The sequence below is a fragment of the Sapajus apella genome, unplaced genomic scaffold, assembly GCF_009761245.1.
Source record: "Sapajus apella isolate SASKATOON/1434 unplaced genomic scaffold, GSC_monkey_1.0 scaffold17, whole genome shotgun sequence".
Taxonomy (NCBI): Eukaryota; Metazoa; Chordata; class Mammalia; order Primates; family Cebidae; genus Sapajus; species Sapajus apella.
In genome coordinates, this window is record NW_022436957.1 from 26,705,457 (window position 1) to 26,719,215 (window position 13,759).

The 13,759-nt window shown below is 38.6% G+C and overlaps 1 protein-coding gene across 17 annotated transcripts in view; it reads right to left on the bottom strand.

Moving 5' to 3' along the window:
• DMD (dystrophin) overlaps positions 1-13,759 on the bottom strand; it is a 2,282,798-nt gene that overhangs the window by 85,495 nt on the left and 2,183,544 nt on the right. For all 17 annotated transcript variants that reach the window (XM_032285804.1, XM_032285805.1, XM_032285797.1 and 14 more), the window contains 3 exons: positions 8,530-8,731; positions 5,249-5,334; positions 2,641-2,798 (listed from right to left, as the gene is read on the bottom strand). In XM_032285804.1, coding sequence (XP_032141695.1) covers positions 2,641-2,798; positions 5,249-5,334; positions 8,530-8,731 — 446 coding nt within the window. The remainder of the gene's footprint in view (positions 1-2,640; positions 2,799-5,248; positions 5,335-8,529; positions 8,732-13,759) is intronic.

Sequence of the window (13,759 nt, forward strand, 5' to 3'; positions counted from 1 at the left end):
AGGCTGGAATGAGCTGTGATCATGTGACTGCACTCCAACCTGGGTGCCATAGATAGACCCCTTCTCAAAACAAAACAGAACAAAACAAAACACTTTCACATTTCAAAGAGCTACAAGAGTGGCTGGCCAACATGGAGGCATTCAACAAATATGCAAGGATGGATGATTTCAAAGCTTTGACAATGAGAATACAGAGTTGTTATTACAGAGACAGAAATGTAACCAAACCAGAGACATGGGCTTAGGGGAGAAGGAGGTTTCCAGCAAAAGGAGGCAGCAGGCAGAAATGGAATAGGTTGGTCTCCTGATAAGGAGGGCAGCCCAGGAAAAGCAGAGCTTCTGTTTGGCCACCCCTTATCCTGACAACCAAATCCAAGAGGGCCAGAGGTTGCAGTGAAGATGGTGGTGGCTTCCTGATGAGTCAGTACTAGGGGTGACAGAAAACAAAGGCTCCAGGTGACCCTGAATACATCCTAGTTTACTCGGCAGCAGGGACTATCACTGACCCTTACCTTTAACCCAAGTCACAATACACACACATATATGTTATATATTCCTATATATGAACATGTGTGTTTCACTAGAACTAAAAAAGTAACTGAAACTTGATTAGGACTTGTAATCCCAGCACTTTGGGAAGCCAAGGCAGGTGGATTGCTTGAGGTCAGGAGTTCGAGCCCAGCCTGGCCAACATGGTGAAACCCTGTCTCTACAAAAAACTAGCCAGGCATGGTGGCAGGCGCCCTGTAATCCCAGCTACTAGGGAGGCTGAGGCAGACGAATCACTTGAACCCGGAAGTCGGAGGTTGCAGTGAGCCTAGATCTCACCATTGCACTCCAACCTGGATGACAGGGTGAGACCCCGTCTCAAAAAAAAAAAAAAAAAAAAATGACTAGGAAATAATGTTTATGGCAAGTTCTTTTATAATTGGATTTTAAAAAATCAAAATGAATCTAGATTCCTTCTGGCCATTAATATTCATTGTATGAAAGTTATGTGTCTACATTTTGGAGTAGAAATATTAATACAGCAATATATTTTCTAAAAAGCTAGGTAGTGACCATCTAGCTGTGTTTTGGAAGGTTTGGATATGATGTTGAAAAGATATTTATTTCTCCACATGCATTTTACATTTATGGCTAATTTTCCATAATTTTGACAAAATAATTCAAACAGTATATCCCACTTTACCTAAGTGAGCTTATTATGGGTGCACCCAGTAAACTGGTCCAATTAACTATTAAATAAATACTCTGCTTTAAACACCTACATATTCACAGTGTTCTGACCAGGAAGCCTTCTAGAGTTTTATCCTAGTCTGTGGTCAAAGACTCCAGATATAACCCAGTTAGCTCTAAAGCAAGTTCCATTTTGTAAATCTCAGCCATTGTTAATAGAATTAGAATGGATTGAGAAACCCTACTTAAGAAAAACAGCTCTTAGCACTTGAAAAAAAAAAAAAAAACATAAGAACACTGTGAAAAATGTGATACTGAAAATATCTTATTTCTTCAATAGTGATAGCATTATAAACAACTTTTGAAGAAAGGCCACCAAAAAAGTTTATAGTCTTTTGTCTGGCAAACACAAACCTGAGAATTAATACTATAAAGAAACCTCCAAAGAGAAAAGCTAAGTGGCAAGGATGTTCCCTGTAGCACCACGTACCTAATAAAAATTAGAGGATGGGCATGGTGGCGCACGCCTATAATCCCAGCACTTTGGGAGGCCAAGGCCGGTGGATCATCTGAGGTCAGGAGTTTAAGACCAGCCTGGCCAACCTGGTGAAACCCCATCTCTACTAAAAATACAAAAATTAGCCGGGCGTGGTAGCAGGCACCTGTAATCCCAGCTACTCAGGATGCTGAGTCAGGGGAATCACTTGAACCCGGGAGGCGGAGGCTGCAGTGAGCCAAGATCGCGTCACTGCACACCAGCCTGGGCGATAGAACAAGACTCCATTTCAAAAAAGAAAAAAAGACAAAAGAAAAAAAAATTAGAACAACATGAATGTCTATCAGTGGAGTACTCCAGCATTTGGAAAGAAGAGGGTGTTTTTGGGGCACTGACTATGACAGAGCAAAAGCAATGGGGCAGGATAGGAAAGAGAATGGACAACAGCGTGTACAGCTAGTGATGGACATTAGCAGAGAGTACACACCTCTAGACCTTGGAATTATAGGAGAATGTCAATGCTACAAAGGATATTTAAAAAAGGATATCTGTGTTAGCAATTTACCAATAGCCATTTAAAGGAGGCTATAATAATTAGGGAAAGAACTCAGAGACAAAGAGACTCGCCTACAAAGGCCATTTTCTTATATACATAGGATTTCTATGGCTAGAGACTTATTTCCTCCCTTGCTGAACTACTGGAAACTCCCTTCCCTTCCAGCACCTCAGTAACTGTGGGGTCCCTGCTGCAGATAGAGACTTCTTTTCCTTCCTCAGCACTGTCTTCTTTCCCAAAACCTAGAGTTCCAGAAGCTGCCTACTACAGAGGTTCCAAATATCCCAAATCCCGTGCCTACTGCCTACTGCCTACTGAAGAGCTGATATGAAAACTGAAGCTCTGTGGGTTTAATTAATTTCTGAACTATGAAAGAAGAAATATGTTACCTAGAAGGTGAATAACTTACAAATTGGAAGCAGCTCCGGACACTTGGTTCAATGTTACTGCCTCCAAAGGATGCAACTTCACCCAACTGTCTTGGAATTTGGATAGAATCGTGCAGGAGGAGGCCCAGCCTGCGCTGGTCACAAAATCCTGTTGAACTTGCCACTTGCTTGAAAAGGTCTACAAAGGAAGAAGAAAATTGTAACAATCAAAACACAGCACTCAATGGATGCCAGCAGAACCTGACATCCAATTCAATTCTAGTAGCAATTCTCAAGAGTAGCCAATATTTCCACAGCGTGAGGTTACTTCTAATTTGTGCTAATCTGGATATTTATTATTTTATGAATCAAGTTAATGATCACTGTATGTATATGAAGTGTGATAACTTTTACATGAACTCTGTCACTGCAAGAAGCACAAGCTTTATATGTACCCTTGACATTTAAATTTCTTCTAAGCCAGAACACAATCCTTGGTAATTATTATATATAGGATGTAACAACTATCAAAAAGTAAGTGTTTTTGCATGAAGAGACATATAACTGGCTGAAAGCATCACCCCCTTTGGACACCAGAGATTCAAAAATGCTACTGGGACTTCTTTATGGAGTCATAAGATCACTGAGCTTCCAGTCCATCAATCATGTATATGTTCCCACAGGATGCTGTGCATAGTTTTTGTTTGAGATGAAGTCTCACTCTATTGTGCAGGCTGGAGGGCAGTGGTGTGATCTCTGCTCAGCGCAATCTCTGCCTCTCAGGTTCAAGCTATTCTCCTGCCTCAGCCTCCCAAGTAATTGCGATTACAGGCACATGCCACCACACCCAGTTAAGTTTTGTATTTTTAGTAGAGATGGAGTTTCACCATGTTGGCCAGGCTGGTCTTGAACTCCTGACCTGAAGTGATCCGCCCCCCTTGGCCTCCCAAAGTGCTGGGATTATAGGCATGAGCCACTGCACCTGGCAGCATGTTTCTAATTAGTAGCTCATATCACATTACGGTGGCATTCATTTAGTATGTGTCTATCTTTTTTGGCAGGAGAATTATATCCCCTTGAGGGAAGGAACCATATCTTGGTCAACTATGTGCCAGAAGTGTCTACAGTAGAACAGCAGTAGCCAGTAGATAGCAGGTAACCAATATATGTAACAGAATGAATGAACATACCAAATGCTTGCAGTGTTATATTTTGTTTTCAGAAATAAAATTTTAACTACACCTTATATTCATCTAGAAGTTGCCCCTCAAAAAAAGTAAATCCAAGAAAGCTTTTTGTACCTATAAGCACACTTTTAACTCTAGGAAATTAAAGTTTTAACAAGCTACTTAAGATGGCACTAAAAATTGAGATCGCACACACAGCTTTTTATCTTCTCTCCAATACACATAACTAGATGTTTATTTTAAAAGTTATGAGGTATTTTCAAACATCTCATTTTCAAGTTAATATTTTTGTTTCACTAACCTAAAAACATGTTTCCTCTTAGTAGTTACTTGAAACACGGGCTCAAAGCTTCCTCAATTATTCAATTTAATATTATATTTACAATGTGCTGTTCCTATACAATATACATGGTAGACTTAAAACCTAACCTATAAGAAGTAACTACAATATTTAAAGGAGAAAAGCACACAGAGATAACCATCTTATCCAAAATACATTTTTAAATGGTTAACAAAAGCTGTTCAGTTATTTTTCTTTGGTTATCAGAATGAGAAAACTCAAGTGTAAATTATATAAAAGTGTGAGCCAAAATGGTTTGTGTATTTTGTGGCTTACTCCTGATGGAGAAATGATCAGTAGGACACAGAGTGGCTTTTATCTCCTGCCTGTCCTGAAGCTCAGCATGTCTCCTCACATGCGTGGCTAGGCCTTAAGAGAAGTGAGAAAAGAAAAGCTACGCTGGGTTTGTTTAATATTCCTACTGAAAAGATTGCTTATAAGCATTTCAAGAGGAAAACCAAGTGCAGCCTTTCACATTAGGAATGAATGGCCACTTGCTCATCTGAACCATCACTCCTCTCACGTTTGCTTTTAATATGGTTTTAGAATTTTTTAAGCAAAAGATCCCAATGTGTAATCAAGAGGATATTCTGTAGGAAGGCACGTACCTACAGTTTAAGAAACAGCAAGCTATCTGTCTCTCAAAGAATAAAATGTTAGTCACGTCATGGAATTGATGTGTCAGTACAACTTGCAGTAAGATGATTATAAAATAAACAATGTTTCTTGAACATGAATGTCACATAGTATTCTTTAAATAAGAATCCAAAGACTAGACAAGTGCAGGGATTAAATCTTCACACTTATTTTTCCGACTTATAGAAAGAGGTTAGAAAATCAGACCTTATCCCCTAGGAACATGTGTTTTATTCAGACACAGTCAATGTAATGCAAAATAATACTTGGACTGGAAAAGTTAATCCTCATTCTCCATTTAAATGCCTCCAATTTAATGTTTGACAAGGAATAGCACAAACCAAATTTTATGACACTCTAAAAGCAGTTCTACATCTTCCATGAGGAACTTGCTGTCAAATAAGAACAGTCTGTCATTTCCCATCTAGAACTAGGGTAATTAGCCAACATTAATAAAAGAATACAGAGTTAGTACACATAACTTACATCTGTACTTGTCTTCCAAATGTGCTTTACACAGGGAAACGATGCCAGTTTTAAAAGACAGGACACGGATCCTCCCTGTTCGTCCCCTATTATAAAGAATCAAACGAGAAAACAATTACTGGCACTTTGCTAGAGGGTAAACACTTCTATTTAAGAATAAAGCCTTAAAAAGGAAAAATAAAATAATAAAGTGTTTGATGTGTGAACTTTATTGACTGCTGTTTTATTAAGATTATGATGAACTTTTCCAAATTCATTATCTATTTAACTGATGACCTACAATGCAATGGAAATTCGACAAACTTGACCACTGAATGTTTACCAAGGTTTCAATTCCTAAAAACCCTTATTTGAAATGCAAAAGTTCTATATAAATTAAGAAAAAAAAAATCTACTCACCTATGGAAAGACACCATAATTTAAGTTAGTAAGCAAAATAATTACTACTCTTCACCAACCTACTTTGGTTACTAAAGCAAATTACTTACTTTGGTCATTGAAACCAAAAAAATTACCAGCAACTAACTGCTCTGCCCTCTTAACACTCAGATCTTCATCAGACTGCCCCTTGCTGGAAAAAAATTAATGGTTTGTGTATTTTGTGGCTTTTGTCAGGTATTAACACATTTATGCCTAGTTTTCCATTACTGGAACACTAAGCTTGTGAGAATTATTCATATCCTACTGCTCAAGGCTGTCACCAAGGTCTGACTTTTCTGATGCCACATAAGACATAAAATATAAAAGTCTATCTCTATAAGAAAAATATGATACTCTATTAAATAGCATTCAAATACGTGATCTAAAAATAAATTTATAAATAACCTCTTGCTACATCAATCTTTTAATATAGATTGCTTTTATTTCACTTTACACATAGCAAGCTGAAATAAAGCATTCCACATTACAAATTTATTAATAAGCTAATTGTACCCATGGGGAAAAAAGGAAAATAAGAATGAAAAGTTTTCCATTTTGTAGAAAATCTCTTTCAAGACGTAGAAACAATGTAAATGCACACCAATAAAAGATTAGATAAAGAAAATGTGGTACATCTACACCATGGAATACCATGCAGTTATAAAAAAGAAAGAGATCAGCAGGGCATGGTGGCTCACACCTGTAATCCCAACACTTTGGGAGGCTGAGGCGAGTGGATAATGAGGTCAGGAGTTTGAGACCAGCCTTGCCGAGATGGTGAAACCCTGTCTCTACTAAAAATACAAAAATTAGCTGAGTGCAGTGGCAGGTGCCTGTAATCCCAGTTACCTGGGAGGCTGAGGTAGGAGAATCGCTTGAACCCAGGAGGAGGAGATTGCAATGAGCCAAGACCACGCCACTACACTCTAGCCTGGGTGACAGAGCAAGACTCCATCTCAAAAAAAAGAATGAGATCATGTCTTTTGAACACGGATTAGCTGTAGGCTATTATCCTTAGCAAACTAATGCAGAAACAGAAAAGTAAATACTGCATGTTCTCATTTATAAGTGGGAGCTAAATGATGAGAACTCACAAACACAAAGAAGGGAACAACACACATTGGGGTCTTGAGGGTGGAGGGTCGGAGGAGGGAGAGGAACAGAAAAGACAGCTATTGGGTACTGGGCTTAACCCATTTATGTCAAAGGTTGCAAATTGTTTTTTTGTGAAAAATCAGACCTTGGCGACGACCTTCAGCAGTAGGATATAATTCTTACAAGCTTAGTGTTCCAATAATGGAACGTGACAAACCCCTGGGTCACAAGTTCACCTATGTAACAAACCTTCACATGTACTCCCAAACCTAAGATTAAAGCTTAAAAAAATGTCTTTCAATAGTTTTTTGGCTTCTTATTTTATTATGAAAAGCTACTGGACCTTACATATTGGTAAAAAAAAAAGAGAAAAGATTTTAGAATAATTCGTCCATTAGCACCTGAAAATCACAAAGAATAGGTCCCAATTGCGGTTATTTTCAGTGAACAATATGCTCAATTTTCAACTACTAACATTTATTAAATCCCTCAGTCAAAAAGAAATCCTGGGCACTAATGGACCAACAAAATTCCTATCATTGGAAAATTGTCTTATCTTTTTCCCTCTTAAGAAAAGGTAATTTACAATGTAACAAATTCACTTTATACAGCAACTCAGGTCTTCAAGGACTTAAAATAGTCACCAAATAATTTTCAGGCAGGTAGAATGAAGTTACAAATTCAGAATCCATTCACATGTCCTCTGCAAAGAAAACAGCGCCAAAATCTATTTGAGGGGACACCTAAATACAAACTCCTATCAAAACAAATGTAAATGTAGTCCACAATGGAAATCCAGCATGTTCAAGGACTTGGCAGATAACTATCATGAATGTAATAGTCAGGTGGTCCTGAACTTTTTAAATGCAATACCTTATAAGAAAGGAAAAAAAAAGTATACATTTTAATTAAAAAGGTGGTAGAAGTCTACAACAGAGGCAAAACAGTTAATTTGCAACTCTTTTCAGAAAACCCCTCCAGATTTCCAAATGGGAATATGTTTTTGATTGGTGAAATGAGGCATGTAATAATTTTGAGGTCTAAGAAGAATTTCCGCAAAATTAAGATCCATTCCTTCTGCTTCCTTCTTCAATTGATTAAGCTCAAGAAAAAAAAAAAAAAGAACTCAGGATATCTCCCGTGTGCAATCCAAAAGAAATAAACAATTATTCTCTAAGAGAGAGTGATGAATGGAGATGCCAAACTGAAACTTTGTAAACTCTTAATAAAAAACAAAACAAAATAAAACAAAAAATGTTCTTAGTTTGAGGAGCTGAGTTTGCTGCATTAAGGGCTTGTTTCCCTTTTTTTTTTTTTTTTTTTGGTCTATCCATTCATAATCATCTGCAAAATTATTCCAAGTATCAGCTAAGACCACTCTGATCTGGACACAGGTGTGCCAGTATATCCGGGAGCACATCCATGGCCACCAATAAGAGGGAGCCACTCCCGAAGTACATGGAGTTAATTCCAAAATCCGTGGGCAAGAAAGGGAAAGAACCAAGGCTACATGTTGACTTGTTTGAAAAATGAGTATCTCAGGGTTTTGTTTGTTTTCTAATCTGAGAGCAATCTACGTTCTGGCTCTTACCTCCTAGTTTATCAAAATACTTTTCCAAGTCATAAATGCAAAAATAATTTATCACAGGGACAGCATTAGGTCCACAGCTTCTGGGGTCCTGTTGTAATGCTAATTACACTGTCACCATTCTGTAAGCTAAGCCTCCTGTGACACAGCTCGGGAAACAGAAACATGCCATACGTACGTATCATAAACATTCAGCAGCCAGTTGAGACACATATCCACGCAGAGAGGGACGTTGACCAAATTGTTGTGCTCTTGCTCCAGGCGGTCATAAATAGTGGTCAAACAATTAATAATCTGCAGGATATCCATGGGCTGGTCATTTTGCTTGAGGTTGTGCTGGTCCAAGGCATCACATGCAGCTGACAGGCTCAAGAGATCCACTGCAAAAACCACATCAAATCACAAATGATTCAAAGAGTAAAACCTTCGGTGTCCTTTTTCCTTTGAGAATCCTAGCTAGGACTCTCTCATACCCTGTAATAAACAGCAAACTTGAACCAGACTCTTTGAAAGGTGTTTTATTTTTATCCATTGATGAGGATAAGTTGATGAGTTTGATCAGTATTAAGGATCTGAAGTAGTTCTGAAATCTCACTGGCACTGGGTGAAGATACAAGCATAGAGATAATTCCCATCCTTGGATTACTGGGGAATATCTGACAGTCAATGAGGACCTATCCTGTTCTACATAAACAGAGCCCATTTTCATCTGAATGAGAAAAAAAATGTTTTAGTGGAAGTTTTTAAAGAGATCCAATAATACTTTCTTGTATTAGTATTAGAGAAGATCTGCTAGATTAATCTGTATGGCTAAGGTTGTGTAAACTCTATTTCTAGCTATGCATTTGTAATCATTAAGCACATTTCTCCTTGAAATATCAGTCACCTCAGCGTCTCTCTGCTACGCTAATATCAGGTGAAAAAACACTCTTCACTAGAATTTTCTATAGGCAAACTAAAGTAATTGTATAATCTATCCAGTTTTCAGACCTGAGGCTCGCTTATTTCTCCTTTCATCTTCAAATTGTATTTTATAATATACTTTTCAATTCCTATAAGAACTCCGTAAGGCTGGGGGAGGAAAATTCCCTTGACCTGAGGAGGTATTTAATGTTAAGCTGAAGACAAAAATTGAACAAAAGTGAAACTTCAACCTTGTCCGACATCAGCAAAGCACAAGCTTTATTCCCAAGCGTCATGAAAAGATGCATTTCTCTAAAGCCAATTTATCACCCAAATCAGAAACACAACAACATTGCTTTTATATCGCCTTATACACCTAAGCTCTGGTTGGAATTCTCAGTCCTTTGAGACAAGGAATCAATGCTAATTAAGTAAATCTCTCATGCATCTAGGAGGAAGGGGCAATTCAATTATAAATGTAGTTCACATAAATACAGGTCATCCCACTCAGTAAACAGCTTTCCCAGAAATAAAGAAATACAAACTTAAGGCTTTAGTATATTTTACAAGTTATTTGTAGCCAGTTCTAATTATTTATTAAGAAAAAAACAAAAACAATGGTTAACACTTATGTAGGTTGGTGCAAAAGGACTTCCCAAGCACACATGTATATATACCTATCTATATAGCACATATTTTTACTCTTCTAGAAAAGGAAAACAGAAAACTCTGGAGTTTCCCTGGAACCATGAAGCAGACCTGGTGGTGGAAGCAGGAGTTTGTACCCCTCCCTTGGAAGGGAAGGCCCCTCTCTTTTTGCTCTGAAATACTCTAAAGATAAATCTGATCTTTGACAAACATGAGAAAACCAAGTAATGGGGAAAGGATTCCCTGTTTAATAAATGGTGTGGGGAAAACTGGTTAACCATGTGCAGAAAGCAGAAACTGGACCCCTTCCTGACACCTTACACTAAAATTAACTCCAGACGGATTAAAGATCTAAACATAAGACCTAACACCATAAAAACCCTAGAAGAAAACCTAGGCAAAACCATTCAGGACATAGGCATAGGCAAGGACTTCATGATTAAAACACCAAAAGCAATGGAAACAAAAGCCAAAATAGACAAATGGGTTCTGATTAAACTCCAGACCTTCTGTACAGCAAAGGAAACAATCATTAGAGTGAATCGGCAACCAAAAGAATGGGAAAAAATTTTGCAATCTACCCATCTGACAAAGGGCTAATATCCAGAATCTATAAAGAACTAAAACAGATTTACAAGAAAAAAAACAAACCCATTCAAAAGTGGGCGAACGATATGAACAGACACTTTACAAAAGAAGACATCTATGAGGCCAACAAACATATGAAAAAATGCTCATCATCACTGGTCATTAGAGAAATGCAAATCAAAACCACACTGAGATACCATCTCACGCCAGTTAGAATGGCGATCATTAAAAAATCTGGAGACTATATGGAGAAATAGGAACACTTTTACACTGTTGGTGGGAGTGCAAATTAGTGCAACCATTGTGGAAGACAGTGTGGTGCTTCCTCAAGGACCTAGAAATAGAAATACCATTTGACCCAGCAATCCCATTACTGGGTATATACCCAAAGAATTATAAATTGTTCTATTATAAAATCACATGCACACATATGTTCATTGTGGCACTGTTTACAATAGCAAAGACCTGGAACCAACCCAAATGTCTATCGACGATAGACTGGATAAAGAAAATGTGGCACATATACATCATGGAATACTACGCAGCCATAAATGATGAGTTCATGTCCTTCATAGGGACATGGATGAATGTGGAAACCATCATTCTCAGCAAACTGACACAAGAACAGAAAATCAAACACTGCATGGTATCACTCACAGGCAGGTGTTGAACAATTAGAACATGTGGACACAGGGAGGGGAGTGTCACACACTGCGGTCATTTGGGGGAAATAGGGGAGGGACAGCAGGTGGTGGGGAGGGATAAAGCGGGGAGAAATAACAGATATAGGTGATGGGGGGAGGAAGGCAGCAAACCACCTTGCCATGTATGTACCTATGCAACAATCCTGCATGATCTGCACATGTACCCCAGAACCTAAAGTACAATAAAAAAAAAATGATCCATTTTCACAGAAGCTGAGACTTTGTTTAAAGTGAGAGTAAGGAAAATAACTTGGAATACTGATCTGAGGAGTCAAGTGAGACAAATAAAAAAGAATTTTAAAAAGCAGAGGCCTGGGCTTGGTGGCTCACACCTGTCATCTGAGCACTTTGGAAGGCCAAGGTGGACAGATCACAATGTCAGGAGTCTGAGACCAGTCTGGCCAACATGGTGAAACCCCGTCTCTACCAAAAATACAAAAATTAGCTGCGTGTGGTGGTGTGTGCCTGTAATCACAGCTACTTAGGAGACTGAGGCAGGAGAATCACTTGAACCTGGGAGGCAGAGGTTGAAGTGAGCCAAGATGGCACCACTGCACTCCAGCCTGGGCAAGAAAGCAAGACTCCGTCTTGGGGGAAAAAAGGCAATGCAAGGAGGCAGAAGGATGGGAGGATGTGAGAAAGGAAGGGCTGAAAGAGGACTGCATGGGAGGCTGGAGAGAGCTCCAGAGACAAAAGACTGAAACTTTTATTCTCTCTCTCTTCGGTGTGCTTGTTTTCCTCAGATGGTGCATCCTCACGTGCACGTAGCAGGAACATTTAGAAACACAGTATACCAGTTCCATTATTGGAAGAGAGGAATGGATTTCTTCCAAACACCAATATTACCAACATGTTTCCTTATATAATGAAGGAAGTTATGGGTGGTTTGAAGTTTTTCTATTATTTTCTTTTTTGTTACACTGCTTTAATAAATATTTTGACTCTGATCCAGGCATTTAAGAAGTAACTAGTGAGAAGTTTTTGAATCACTGTTGTATTAAGGGTCTTATTTATCCATGTGATGGAAATGAACAAAGAAAAAAAATTCAATGAATTGCATTTTATTGGGCCTGCTCTTATTTCTGTACAGGTGAATGGGTAACACATAAACAGAAAATTTTGAGTATAAATAGCTCCAGACAGGAGCAAAGCAAGTGCTCTGAAATTACAGGAGCAGAAGATGAGTTAGGAGAGAAATACTTTGTAGTGTGCTCTGCTAAAACTGGATGTGGTTAAACACAAAACAATCCATCACAGAAGACTGAAGAACACATTTCCCTAAACAAACATAGCACACAGAATTCAACTTTCATTAAACTATTTTGAAAAGACTTCTATTGAGGTATACACAAGACATGCTCTGGACCTGAAAACAAGGTGAGATTATCGATAGGGACCATTTAATTGTCATGCATACACTTTTCAAAAGAGCATCTTAAAGAACACACCTAGATTTTGTGATGAAACATGAAATGCAATGATTAGCTGTTTCTAGGACCCTCAATAAGGACCATCAGATACAGTTGTGTAAAATCATTTTTTCCTTAAGCTAGATATTTCCATTATGTGTGTGTGTGTGTGTGTGTGTGTGTGTGTGTGTGTGTGTGTATTCACTAATAGATAGACTTTTAAAGCTATATAAAACACAGGTATTCCAATACATCCTCACTTTCTAAATTATGTTTACAGTAGAGGATGCTATATAGGCTTTGAAGCCACTGAAAAATAGGAACCATGTTGTGAGTTCTGCTGCAGCAGACTTAAACGTCCCTGCCCAGCAGCTCTGAATGGAACAACATAGCTCCCAGCACAGCACTGGAGCTCTGATAAGGGACAGACTGCCTCCTGAAGCATCTCCCTGACCCCCATATATCCAAAGAGGCACCTCATAAAGGATAGCTCTGGCTGACATCTGGTGAGTACCCTTCTGGGATGAAGATACCAGAAGAAGGAACAGGCAGCAACTCTTACTGTTCTGCAGCCCCTGCAGGTGATTTCCAGGCAAGCAGGGTCTGGAGTGGACCTCCAGCAGTCCTGCAGCAGGGAGGCCTAACTGTTAGAAGGAAAACTAAGAAACAGAAAGAAATAGCTTCAACATCAACAGAAAGGATGTCCACTCAGAGACCCCATCCAAAAGTCACCAACTTCAAAGACTAAAGGTAGATAAATCCACGAAGATGGGAAGAAACCAGCACAAAAAGGATGAAATCACCAAAAACCAGAATGACTCTCTTCCTTCAAGGGATCATAACTTCTCACCAGTAAAGGAACAAAACTGGATGGAGAATGAGTTTGACCAATTGACAGAAGCAGGCTTCAAAAGGTGGGTAATAACAAACCTCTCTGAACTAAAGGAACATGTTCTAACCCAATATAAAGAAACTAAGAACCTTGAAAAAAGGCTAGATGAAATGCAAACTAGAATAACCATCTTGGAGAAGAACATAAACGACTTGAGGGAGCTGTAAAACACAGCACAAGAACTTTGCAAAGGATACAAAAGTTTCAAAAGCCAAATAGATCAAGCAGAAAAAAGGATATCAGAAATTGAAGACCAACTCAATG